General features: G+C 52.2%; 1 protein-coding gene across 5 annotated transcripts in view; it reads left to right on the top strand.

Annotated features, from left to right (window-relative positions):
• The first annotated feature begins 577 nt into the window (after positions 1-577).
• DLG5 (discs large MAGUK scaffold protein 5) overlaps positions 578-13,276 on the top strand; it is a 119,334-nt gene continuing 106,635 nt past the window's right edge. For all 5 annotated transcript variants that reach the window (XM_077895158.1, XM_077895157.1, XM_077895159.1 and 2 more), the window contains exon 1: positions 578-911. In XM_077895158.1, the coding sequence (XP_077751284.1) occupies positions 608-911 (304 nt within the window). In that variant the 5' untranslated portion in view covers positions 578-607. The remainder of the gene's footprint in view (positions 912-13,276) is intronic.

Genomic DNA, 13,276 nt, shown 5'->3' with positions numbered 1-13,276 from the left:
GCACCCGGGCCTGGGGGTGGGGGGTGCGAGCGCGGCGTGCCCGCCTCCCGGGCGGGTCAGGGGCGGGTCGCGGGGAGGCGGGGAGCCGCGGCCCTCGCCATCCCCGGGGGCCACCGCCGGGCGCTGGGGGGCGGCGGGGGAGGCGGGGAGGCGGTCGGGGCCGGGCGGCGCCGAGCGGCGCAGCGCGGGGGCGGGGCGGGGGCGGGCGGGGGCGGGAGCCTGCCCGCTGCAGCCCGGCCTCGGGGCGCGCCCCGGCCGCCGTCCCCTCCTCCGCCGCCGCCGCCTCCTCCTCCTCCTCCGTCCCCTCCTCCTCCTCCCGCGCTCGCAGCCCCGCCGCCGCCGCCGCCGCCAACATGGCTGCGCTGCTGAGCCCGGGAGGCGGCCGCCGCTGAGCCCCCGCCCCGCCCGCCCCGCCCGCCGCCCGCCGCCCCGCGCATGGCCCCCGCCGCCCCGCCGCCCCGCCGCCCCGCGCGCTAGGCCGAGCCAGGCCCCCGCCGCCCCCGCCGCCCCCGCCTCGGGGAGCCGCCCCCGCCTCGGGGAGCCGCCGTCCGCGGGCCGGGCCGGGCCGGGCCGGGGCGGGCCGGGGCGGGGCGGGGCGGCCGCCACCATGGAGCCGGGGCGCCGCGAGCTGCTCGCCCGGTGTCAGCAGAGCCTGGCGCAGGCCATGACCGAGGTGGAGGCGGTGCTCGGGCTGCTGGAGGCGGCGGGCGCGCTGAGCCCGGGCGAGCGGCGGCGGCTGGACGCGGAGGCGGGGGGCGCCAAGGCCGAGCGGCTGCTGCAGCTGCTGCTGGCCAAGGAGCGGGACCACTTCCAGGACCTGCGCGCGGCGCTGGAGAAGACGCAGCCCCACCTGCTGCCCATCCTCTACCTGAACGGCGTCGTCGGGCCGCCGCAGCCCTCGGAGGGCGCCGGTGAGTGCCCCCCCCCCCCCCCCGCAGCCCCCGGGTCGGGGCGCCCCTGCCCTCCCGCGGCCCGGCCGCACCTCCTCGGCCAGCCCCGGACGAGGCCGAGTCCCGGGCGCCCCGACACCGCCGCCCCCCCCGCCCCCCCGCCCCGGCTCCGCATCCTGCGCCCGGCGCCCGGGAGCCCGCGCTCGCCTCCGACCCGTGACCCGGCCTGGAAGACGAGCCCGGGCCAGGGCTGCGCCCCGAGGTCTGGGCCCCGCCGCCCCGGGCCTCGCCCGGCCGCGGGTGCCTCTGCCCTTCCCGGCCGTGCCCGCCCCCTGCGCCCCCCGCGCCCCCCGCGCCCCCCGCCCGCCGGGACCCGCGCCCGCCCGCACAATGCCTGCTTCGGCTCTTTGGAAACTGGGCCTGGAAAAGTTGGGGAAGTTGCATTGCACCATGGGAAAATCCTGGTGGCGGCCGCCGGGGCCCAGACCCTGCCCGGCGCGAGCTGCCCGAGGAGGCCGGTGGCTGGGGGCGGGCTCCGAGCACCCCGCGTGCGTGCCTGGGGGGGCGGCGGGGACGCTGGACAGAGGCCGGCCCGCCTGGGCCCGCAGCGCGCACAGCCTGCCTTTTAGACGGGGAGGCTGGAGGAAGAAGGCGTAGCACCGAGGGAGGAGGTTGAACCTGCGCTTATTAGGCGCCTACTGTTGTGGCAGGCCCTCAGGCCCTCTGCTCTATGGCATTGATGGTTGCCGCTCCGCGAGCTGTGTGTACTTACTACTTTACCAGGGAGAAAACTGCGGTTTGGAGTGTTGAGAGGCGCAGAGCGTTGGGCTCCAGGAGTTTTCAATTAGGACCCAGAGTTCTGTTTGACACGCTCAGAGCCAGGGTGAGTCTGGCTGCCACCTTTTCTGTGTCTTGTTGTCCTGGTTGGAAGAGCAAACTGAGACGGCTGACAAGGAGCCAGGAGTAACTGTAGGCCAGAGGCTGATGAGACCCGTTTATTTGGTTGTTAAAAGCCTCACTTATTAAGGGGGTGATTTTATAAGCTGTTCCCGGGAAGAGCTGCGGTGTATGTTGGCCCTCTCAGCCTCACTTTTTATAGTGGAGGAAACTGAGACACACAGAATAAGCTGTTGTCCCCACAGCACTTCATTTCCTTGGTGGCCCACTGTCTCCACTTTGGGATATCTGACTCCAGCATTTACGTCCCTTAGACCTGCTTCAGTCTCCCAGTTATGGTCATATTTGAGGTGATGGGCAGGCCCGGTCCTCTCCTGGGCTGGTGCTTTGGAGGATGCTAAGAATGGCTGTCAGATGTGCCCATTGAGGATAAAGACACAGGGAAATGTCATTGGGGTAATTTTTTTTCCCCTCAATTGTTTATATCTATTTTTGAAGGAGGAAGTTGATCGAGGAAGTGCAGACATTAGAGTGCAGACCCACGTCCTCCCTCCTTGGGATGTGTTGGAATCAGCACTGGCTTTAATATCTGGAATAGAAGGATGAATTGCCATTAATTCTCTCCTTCTCCGTGCCTGGCAGAGAAGGGGGGCGGGGGGCTCACTGGGGCTGAGGTTGTAGGAGCTGGTCTTGACCTCCAAGGAAGAGATGGGGTAGGGTTGGGATTCCCCACCCCCCACCCAGAGCAGTGATTTAAGACGCTAATGTTACCACAAAGCAGAATTCTGTGGCTTTGCAAGGGCTCATGAAATCCTCAGAAAAACAGTTGTTAGGGGGGAGTTACGTTCATTTTAGTTAACGCTTTAGAGAAGAATTAGGGCAGCATGTATGGCAGGAGAGAGCTTCTGGGGTGGGGTAGTGTGGCGTGCAAGTAAACGGTAGTATCAGGACCTTTGTAAAGGATGAGTTATTGTGCAGTGGTTTCCCAACTTTCTTTTTTTCTCTTTTGGCCAGCGAGCCCTTCTTATGGGGCAAAGCTCAGTGCGTAAGAGAGCTGCTCTGGTTGCAGGGAGGGAGGCACTCTTCCCTTTGCACACAGGTCCGCCACCCTGCTTGTAGTCAGCCTCCATGCAAAGCTTTTGTGAGGAGCCTGAGAGAGGAACCAGCTGGCTTCGCGGGGATCCCTAGCATCAAGGGGCAGCCCCTTTGTCACTGTGTCTGTGTTACTGGTGCAGCCATCACCCAGTTAGGGGCTTTATGGTGGCTTCCTTTTTTTTTTAAAGATTTTATTTATTTATTCATCAGAGATATACAGAGAGGCAGAGACACAGGCAGAGGGAGAAGCAGGCTCCATGCAGGGAGCCCGATGCGGGACTTGATCCTGGGACTCCAGGATCATGCCCTGGGCCGAAGGCAGGCACTAAACCGCTGAGCCACCCAGGGATCCCTATGGTGGCTTCCATACCCCTCGTGGGCCGCTGGTCCGGAGCGCCCATCCCCTGGCTGGCACTGTGGCACTGGGATTTTGCTGTGCTGGAGGCAGGTGATGCCCAGCAGCACCCCCCACGCGGGCCTGTAGCTGAGGGCGAAACTGGCCTGGGTGGTCCTGGGCAGATGAGCAAACTAAATCCATCTGCTGTGCTCATGCTCAGAGCTGCAGACATTTAAAACCCACCAGATTCAGGCCTAGGGTATGAAGATGACTAAGGAACATACAGTGTTGTTTTATTTGGGGGCCAGGGCCATTCCTGTTCCAGGGGTGATGCTACATTGCTGCTCAGCATTTTGAATCTCACGGCATACTTTTACATCTCACTTAATTCTATAGCCGCCCCAGGGAGATGAGGGGTGTCTTGTCCGCATTGCACTGGGTTCCACACTCACATCTGTATGGTGTGAGGACAGGGCAGGAGTCACAGGACAGGAAGGGGCCCGAGGTGAGGCTAAGGCCCCTGCTCCTGATTCCGTGTTGGGATGTTTTCTTCTGTTACCTGATTAGGCCCCCTCAGTACAATTTCAGGCTGTTTCCTGCATTGAGAAACTCTGGAATTTTCTAGCATACATGGATCTGTAAGGAAGAAATGAGCACCTTTGCCTCTGCTGGTGGTACTAAGAGGGCAGAACTCCTGTTCTCTTGAGGGGCTCAGGTGTCTCATGTCTTTCTTTTCTGCAGGTGAACCAGGATCTTGTTTGGTCATTCAGAACCCACTCTGTCCCTAGTCTTTTTTTTTTTTTTTTTTTTTTAAGATTTTATGTATTTGTTCATGAGAGACACAGAGAGAGGCAGACACATAGGCAGTAGGAGAAGCAGGCTCCCTGTAGGGAGCCCGATGCAGGACTCGATCTGAGGACCCCAGGATCACGCCCGGGGCCGAGGACAGACGTTCAACCCAGGCGTCCCAGTGTCTAGTCTCTTCTCTCTGATTCAGTTACTAACATCTGAGTTTTCTCACTTGAAGATCCTTGACTGCCTGCCGTCTCCCTGCAGTGAGGGCCCCTTCCTGGCTGGGAGCCTCAGTTTCTTTACCTGTGAGATGAAACTAAGGGTACAAGGCTGCCTGTCCCAGCAACTCAGGGGGAGGGCGGAAGTGCCTGGTCCTGTGCTCAGTCCAGTGGGTCTGCCATGCGCACGGAGACAGAGGTGAGGAGGATGTAATTCCAGCTCGCAGCTTGCCACCTAGTTGGGGGGAATGGGACACTCAGGAGAGTGACATGATGAGATAGATCAATTGAGTGATACAGATACAAGCAGGCTTTTTCCTCCTTTTAAAACTCCGTATATCACATACTTTGCCCCAACATTCTCATCCACCTCTAGTGGCTCGAATTACCACCTAAATGTGAAGGTCTCCCCCAAATCATGTTACCCCGGGCCTCTCGTACAAGACATAAGTGGCAGACCTGGTGGTTGCCCCTGTGTGCTCGGAGGTGAAAGCTCCCCTCTCCATCACTGTGCCTCCTGGTCAGTGTCCTCACGCGCTGCTCACTTGGCTTCACCAGCGTCGTGGGAGCAGACCCGGCAGTGGCTGCTGGAGGAAGGCTTCGAGGAGGGACTGGGTTGAGCTGATGTCTAAGAGGCCGCGTGAATGTGCACAGGCAAAGGAGGAGGACATTCTGGTTCGGGTTGCAGAAATGAGACCAGTGTGAGCAGAGCAGGCGTTGGCATGGGCTCCGGGTTGCAAAGTTTGCTGGAGTGACCATGATGGCTAGGCTGAGCGAGGGCGTTGGGAGGCACTGGCAATGGGGACACTGTCCACTTGTCACAAGTTAAAGCTGGAAGACTTTTTTTTTTTTTTTTTTAAAGGAATAACCTACCAGGCTTTTCCAGCAGGATGAGTACAGTTGGCTGCTGATTGTCAGGTGTGGATTATTTATTATTCATTGGAGGTTGCCTGTCCCTTTGTTCTCTACTCTCTTTAGGTACCAGCTACATCATCTTTGTCTACTCCAGCCTGGAGGGTCAGCAGGGACAGGGACATGAGTAAAATTTCCAGCCATTGTAGTTTTTCTTCTGGTTCTTTTATTTGTGTTATTTGAGAGGAAGCCATGGAGACACTTGCAAGTAATGGTTAAAAAAAAGTTTCTAAGAGAAGGGCAGATTTTATTTATCCCTCTACGTGTATTAGTTCAGGGCACCTTTATTGCAAGTGATGGAAACTTAGCTCAAAGTGTAGTAGGCAGAAAGGAGGAATTTATTATATAGTATTCCAAAAGCTTGGGGTGGATGGGAGAACCCGGCCTTTGGATGATTGATCCCTGAATGCTGTGGGCTTTTTCCATGGAGCATGGCCTCAGGACCTTATGGACTTCATCTTCATGGTCCCTGGCCAGAGAATAAAGGGATTTTATTTATTAATGAGAGACAGAGAGAGAGAGAGAGAGAGAGAGGCAGAGACATAGGCAGAGGGAGAAGTAGGCTCCATGCAGGGAGCCCGACGTGGGACTCGATCCCGGGACCCCAGGATCACACCCTGGGCTGAAGGCAGATGCCCAACCACTGAGCCACCCGGGTGTCCCAAGGGAGCTCCATTTAATGAGCCCAGGGGGGAGATCCCAGGGCAGATCTCTGCTTCGCTTGACTTGAGTCTGTGTCCACATCAGGCCCAACCACTGTGGCAAGGGCTAAAGGACTGAGATTGTCTCAGCAATTGACCCCATGAATAGGGTAAGGTGATGGGATGCTGTGGCTGGCAGCCTGGACAGTGTCATATGGTTCTTGAGGTGGGGGTGGGGTGAGGGAGCCGTTCTCCAAAGCATGGTGAGCAGAAAGGATGTTGGTGCAGCTAAAACAGCAAGCAGTGTCCACTAGATGTGGTCCCATCTTTGTGTGATGCTCAGTTTGCAAACCAAGTCCTTACTGGAGTGGGGTGGTAGGACACGGGCTCATCCTTTACCAAGCTTTAGACTTTGAGCGAGGAAGTTAAGCCTTCTGAGCTTATCTTCTACTCTGCATAGTAGCTATGACAGTAACTACTTGACTGTGCTATTTGACAATCAGTAGTAAGAGGGAGAAGTATTTTGTTACTGTGGTGAGCAACGCAGCATCCAACCGGCCCTCTCACTAGGAACCTGGGATTCTCCTGATATTTCTGAGGGTTATGTCAGGGCTCCTTGGAAACTACGCTGAACAGATGTTAGGGCTACTGTTCTTGTGGCCCTGGGTCACCTAGAGTAAAATATAATCTCCATGAATTCACTGTTGGAGCCTGGCCCAAGATAGGTGTTCAGTAAGTTTCTGTTGAATGGATGACTTGTCCGCTATGTGTAGAATGAGTGGTGTGTCCCGTGTAAGTCCAGATTCTCTTCAGAAATATGTTCCTAAGTGGTGACTTCACAGTGACAGGAGGTTGTGGGAGTGTGGGAAGGCTAGAGTGAGTCCCAGATGCACACACGGATGTCACCACCCACAGTATGTCTGTAACGGAAGCAGGTGGTGTGACATTGATGTGCCAAGTTCCCAAGGTTATCCATCAGGTACCAGTGTGCTGGGGCTGGCTGCCAGGAGCCATGTGGGGTGCCCACATTGTCTGTTACGGGGTTGGAGACACCTTTCCTTTTCACTCTCAGAATTTGAATGTCAGCTTGGTGTCCTCGAAAGAGACCTGGATGGGGATCTGCTCCTAACTGTGCAATATCTTGACCTTGGATGAGCTTCTTAGCCACCTGGTGCTTGGGTTTTTGTTGTTGTTGTTGTTTTTCCAGTACTTATGGTCAAACTAGAAGTGTAGCTTGAGTAAGCAAGGGCTTGCTCAGTCCTATGGGATTCTCAGCGCTGCCAAGGTGGCATTCTGTCCAGGGAAGCTCGGGATTTGGGCGTGATTCTGAGACTTCTAGCTTTGTACCATGGTTACTGTTTTCTGATTCAGTGTTAGGGTTGAGTGGTTTTATTTTTTTATTTTTATACTCTGGCTTTCTTTTTCCTGAAAAAGTAAGCCACATAGGAGAAATATTTTGTGTTGGGTGTTTTGGCCCCTCCCCTATCTCATTCCAGCCACCTGTATATTCTGCAGGCCAGTGCCAGGGGGTCTTCAGTAATTTTTGTAACCTTGGGAAGACACGAGCCTCAGGAACATTAGGCATAGAGCAAGAGGGCTGAGCTGCTTCTCAGTCTGTGCAGTAGGGATGCAGAGTGTGTTCAGCAGAGAAGACTTTTAAATGGGATTGAGCTTTTAAATGGGTGGGCGATGGGTGTTACACTGTTTCTCACATTTCCCTGGGCCAAGTAGCATGTCCCTGAATTTTGTGCCTCTACCTTTTTGAGACAGAATTCCATGAAAGTGCTACAGAAACATTTAAAACTAAACGGAGATGTTTGGAGCACCCCACGTTGGCCATCCAACTCTAACCCCTTGATGGATAATCGAGAGGCGACGGCTCACCGTGACGTCCATCTCACACTAAGGGTCATAACCCCTTCGCTTTGAGTTTTGTTTTTTATTTTGATAAAATATATGAAACATAAAAAACTTACCATTGAACCATTTTCCCCTCTGTTTATTGTGGCAAAATATACATAACATGAAATTTACCATTTTCACCATTTTTAAGTGTACAGTTCAGTGGTATTTCGTATATTCCCATTGTTGAGCAGTCATTACTCCCATCTATCTCCTGAACTGCATCTTGCAAAACTGAAGCTCTGTATGTGTGAAACAGTAATTCCTCATTGTCCCCTTCCCCCTCAGCTCCTGGCAACCCCCATTCTACTTCTGTCTCTGACTTTGACTGCTCTGGGTGCCTCATAGAAGTGGAATCACACAGTATTGGTCTTTTTTGATGGGATGATTTCAGTTAGCATGGTGACCTCAACGTTCATTCCCACTTAGCATGTGTCAGAATTTCCTCACTTTTAAAACATTTTTATTTGATTAAAAGTTTTTTTAATTATGGCAAATAACGCGTAACCTGAAATTTACATTGTAACCGTTTTTAAGTGTATAGTTGAGTAACATTAAGTATACGCACATCCTTACTTAAGAGATTGCTAGAACTTTTCCATCTAGCAAAACTGTAACTCTGTACTCATTGAACAACTCCCTGTTTTCTCCTCTCTCCACCCTTGGTAACCACCGTTCTACTTTCTGTCTCTTACGAATTTGACTGTTCTAGGTATGGCATGTAAGTGGGATTATATAATATTTATCCCTTTGTAATTGTCTTACTTCACTGAGCATAATGTTTTTAAGATTCATCCACGTTGGGATCCCTGGGTGGCGCAGCGGTTTAGCGCCTGCCTTTGGCCCAGGGCGCGATCCTGGAGACCCAGGATCAAATCCCACGTCGGGCTCCCGGTGCATGGAGCCTGCTTCTCCTTCTACCTATGTCTCTGCCTCTCTCTCTCTCTATCTCTGTGTGACTATCATAAATAAATTAAAAAAAAAAAAAAAAGATTCATCCACGTTGTAGCAAATGTCTGAATTTCCTCCCTTTGTGAGACTGGATAATATTCCATTGCATGTGCAGACCACATTTTTTTTTTTTTTATCTGTCAGTGGACACTTGGGCGGCTTCTACCTTTTAACTCTTGTGAATAAAACTGCTGTCACAATTGGTATACAAATACCTCTTCGAGTCTCTGCTTTCGGTTCTTTTGGGAATTATTGGTAATTCTATGTTTAATTTTTTGAGGAACCATCATGTGGTGTGCTTGAGTTTTAATTATGAAATCCATACTATCCACAGCATCTTGACTCAAGGGTGAATGGCCTGGCTGGAGTCCTGATTCCAACATTTTCTTTCCTTTTTTCTTCTAACACCTGTGGATTTTTACCTGCCACCTATTTTGGAAAGTCTCAGGACAGTTTCTTTGGACTTTAAAGAAGGATTTTAGTTTCCGTAGTCACCTGGGATGCTTGAGGACCAAAGTTAACTGTACAATCCCAGCAGTGTTCATATCTGGCCATCGAGGGGTGTTCACACATTTCCATCTTGTTTCCAATACTAATATCTCCATCCCCAAAGGCCCTGAAGTATGTTAGTTATTTCTGCTCTGTACACACTTCCTCCTTTTCCCATTCTGGGTTGGTTTTGTTTTTCAGTCTTGGATCCAGGGTAATGGCTATCAAGATTTTCTTTCAGAAGGCCTAGGTCAGCATTTCCCAAGGAAACATCTTCTCATCACTGGTCCGGTGGGATGTTAGTGGCGTAGCTTGACAAAAGGGTTCTGTGGTCAAAGCATCTGAACAGTGCTGGTTTGAACAGGACTTATTTACTGGGAGCCTCTTAAGAGCCCTAATACCCCAGTGTGCTTCGGGATTTCACTGGAGTGGGTGCACCAGGCAGCGTTTCCCAAATGGATTTGACCACAATATCTTTTTTCATTGAGCATCTTGCGACATCAGAGTTCTGAGAAGTGCACTTTCGGGAAACTTTAACATCAGTGCATGCAACTGGAGCATCAACGTATACCATCGTTTCTTCAGACTTTCTCCCAGCGCTTGCTCTCGCTCTTTCTCTCGGGGTACCAGACCCTGACCTTTCCCATCTTCTAAACTCCAGTATCAGCTGCAAGAGGCATGTGTGGTTCTAGGGCCCATAGATTTTTTGGACGTGTGGGTAACTTAGATATGCAGTAGATTCTGGGACTAGTAGATGTTGAGGGTGTGTGACCTTGGGTAAGTTGTATGACCTCCCTGGGCCTCCCAATTCCCCGGTGTGGCTTGATAAGAATGAGGTCTGATTTTGCGATGGCTGTTCTTGGAGATGGTTAAGTCTCTCGCGGTTTTCTCCTTTTTCTTTCTTCCCCTCCCCTCCCCTCCCCTCCCCTCCTCTACTCTATGCCCCAGGTGGGGCTTGAACTCATGACCCTGAAACCAAGAGTCACATGCTCCACCAACTGAGCCAGCCAGGTGCTGCGTCTTGCAGTCTTCTTTAGGTCTGAGTGAGCAGGACTGGGCTTTGGTCCCCAGTTAGGGTTTCCAGGGGTGCCTTGTGGAGACATGTGATTGGACAACTGCTGGTCTGGGACTGGCTAACTGTTGGTGCTGGGCTGGGGAGCAGGAAGATAGTCTCTACCCCCAGAGTGCTAGGAAGGTGGTCGACTGGTTGACCTGGAGGAACAAGTCAGGTGGCTTGAACGTCATTGGTAGGTTTGGAGCCAGGGAGAGAGGCCACAAGGCTAGAGACTGCTGAGTATCATAAACCAGTCTTGGGATGCCCCCCTCCACAGACTGGGGTTTAAATCCTGGCTCTTCTGTCTTAGGCTGTGGGACTTCAACTTCCTTCCCTTCTGGCTTTTCTTTCTCCTTATCTGTAAAAAGGCGAATAGCATTCTCCTCCAAGGGCTTTGGTGAGGACCGAGGTGACTTATGTGAGGTGAGAGCTGTTGCTGCTCTTCTAACCATCCTGCCCTTGAATGGAGAGCCAGTGTCCCACCTGTGCCGGGAATCAGTATCGTAGGGCCCAGGCCATACCTGGAGTCAGAGTCTGTCTAGACTGTGCAGCAGACTAGGAGGCCCTGCCTCCTGGGGCTGCTCAGAAACACGCTTTCACAGTATTTTCGTCCTGTAGCCCACATTTTAAGGAGGGAGTTGTCATGGGCTCAGGAAGGACCTCAGGAGGAGCTTATTTTGTAGAAAAGAAGACTTAGAGGGGCTTGGATGCCTGTTTTCAGAAGGACACAGGGCAGTGATGAGACCCGATTTTCTTGGACCCCAGAGAGCTAAACAGGCTGACAGGTGAAAGATAACTGGGAGGTACAACTGAATTCGACTTAAGGAGGGACCTGCCTCCCTCCTTCCTTTCTTCTTAGACTTTATATCACACGACTTTCAAACCCACGCAGAGACGGAGTGTGTAATATAATGGACACCCTGCTCTCCCAACAATTCTCACTTTCCATAGTAATTTCAAGCCCCAGACAGCCTACTGCTTCCCCATAATGCTTTAAGAGATAAGAAGGCCTTTTAAAAAAGCATAGCCAGCCAGCTGACAAAATGCATGCATGGTAATTTATTTTTTATTTTTAAAAAATATTTCATTTATTTATTTTGCAGACAGAGAGAGAGAGAGAGAGAGAATGTGCACAAGCAGGGGAAGCGGCAGGTAGAAGGAGAGGGAGAGGTAGGCTCCCCGAGGAGTAGGGAACCCAATGTGGGGCTCCATCCCAGGACCCTGGGATCATAACCTGAGCTGAAGGCAGATATTTAACTGAATGAGCCACCCAGGCGCCCCTTCATGCTTATTTCATGTCTTCTCCTTCTTACTTGATACTCTATGTTTTCTCAGAAATGACTTTTTATAGATGGTTTGTTCAAATCAGGATTTTTAGTAAGGCTCACACATTGCATTTAGTTGATGACTCCCTTCTGAGTGTCTTTTATAATCCCTGGCAGCTACCCTTCCCCTGGTCTTTTGCTTATGGAAGGACTTCTCAGTGCCAGCCAGCCATGGCGTGGACTCTTGTAGGGCCTTCCCGAGAGTTCACCTAGGTGACAGGTGTGCACAGGGTGGTTACCCGGAGAAGGGGCTGTGGAGTCCAGCCATAAGCCTCTTCAGCCTCTGTTTCCTCATGGAGCTGTTACAAACAATTAAATGAAAACATGGGAAGTGTAAATGTTTTCTATGATTGATTGATTGATTGATTTAAGTTGTAGGGCTCTTTTCATTGAGCAGACTTGTATATGAAAGGCAGATGTGTCAAGCAGACAGAAAGGTGCTGTGGTGACTGGGTGTGGAGGCCTGGAGCCCATCTGTTTTCCTCGTGGCTTCCCCGAGGCCCCCCTGCAGAGATCCGCGGGGCTCTCCAGGGTTCACGGAACACAGTCTGAAAACCGCTTGTTCGGGTGCTTTTGTTTCAAGATGCTCCCCATGCTGAGAGAGAGAGGAGCCACCCACAAGCCTCACCTTCCTCTGACTCAGTGGAGCTGAGTTGGTGAGTCATAGCTGGACATAGAGGCTGCCATCGGTGACAGCCGTGTCTCCACCAGATACTCTTGTCTTTGTCTGCTTCCTCTGTTTACCTTCGTAGGTTTCCTTTTGGGATGACCCATGCTCTCAGAAATGACAGATGATCACAATGCGGCCACTAAAAAGTCCCCACTGTCTGCTATCCAAGACAGTTCTGTGAGCAGAGTGCAGCCCCATCTGTTGGGGGCCCTTGGAGTGGGAAGTGGTTACCTTTTTTGAAAATTTTTTTTCTTTCTTTCTTTCTTTCTTTCTTTCTTTCTTTCTTTCTTTCTTTCTTTCTTTCTTTTCTTTCTTTTTTCTTTCTTTCTTTCTTTCTTTTCCTTTTCTTTTCTTTTCTTTTTCTTTTCTTTCTTTTCTTTCTTTCTTTCTTTTTTTAAAATTATTTTTTAAAGATTTTGTATATTTATTCATGAGACACACACAGAGGCAGAGACACAGGCAGAGGGAGAAGCAGGCTCCATGCAGGAAGCTGGATGTGGGACTCGATCCCAGGACCCCCGGGTCACGCCCTGAGCCCAAGGCAGATGCTCAACCACTGAGCCACCCAGGAGTCCCCTTCTTTTTCTCCCCCTTCTTTTTCTAATATTGTCACTAACCGGCATGACCCCTACATTGCATAAAAGAACTGTTAGCCATTGCCGCATGCATAAATCAGGCCCCGCTGATGCGTAGCCTGCACGTGGAGCCCCAGAAGCTGCCTGTGTGGGAAGCAGGTGGTGGTCCCCCACAACTCTGAGCTGCTGCCAGAGTTGGCTCAGTGTGCCCATGTGCAGTGTTCTCGGGCCTCTTTCTGTGTTAACTTCGGGTTACTTGTCTGAATGGTATATGTCCTTTAAGATGGCCTGGGACCCCCAAGGGAATCTCCTTAGACCTCATTTTGACCATTGTGAATCTTCTGTCCACGTGTGAAAATCTGTCTGGCCAGTAGGGAGTGATGTGATACCAAATGGAAATAAACTTAATTTTGTTTTTATATTGTGATATAAGAAGTCATGCTTAAAAAAATTAGAACCTGGGGCACCTTGGTGGCTCAGTGGTTTGAGTGTCTGCCTTCGGCTCAGGTCGTGATCCCGGGGTCCTGG

Source organism: Canis aureus, chromosome 4, assembly GCF_053574225.1.
Source record: "Canis aureus isolate CA01 chromosome 4, VMU_Caureus_v.1.0, whole genome shotgun sequence".
Taxonomy (NCBI): Eukaryota; Metazoa; Chordata; class Mammalia; order Carnivora; family Canidae; genus Canis; species Canis aureus.
This window is presented reverse-complemented; position numbering and strand designations above follow the sequence as displayed.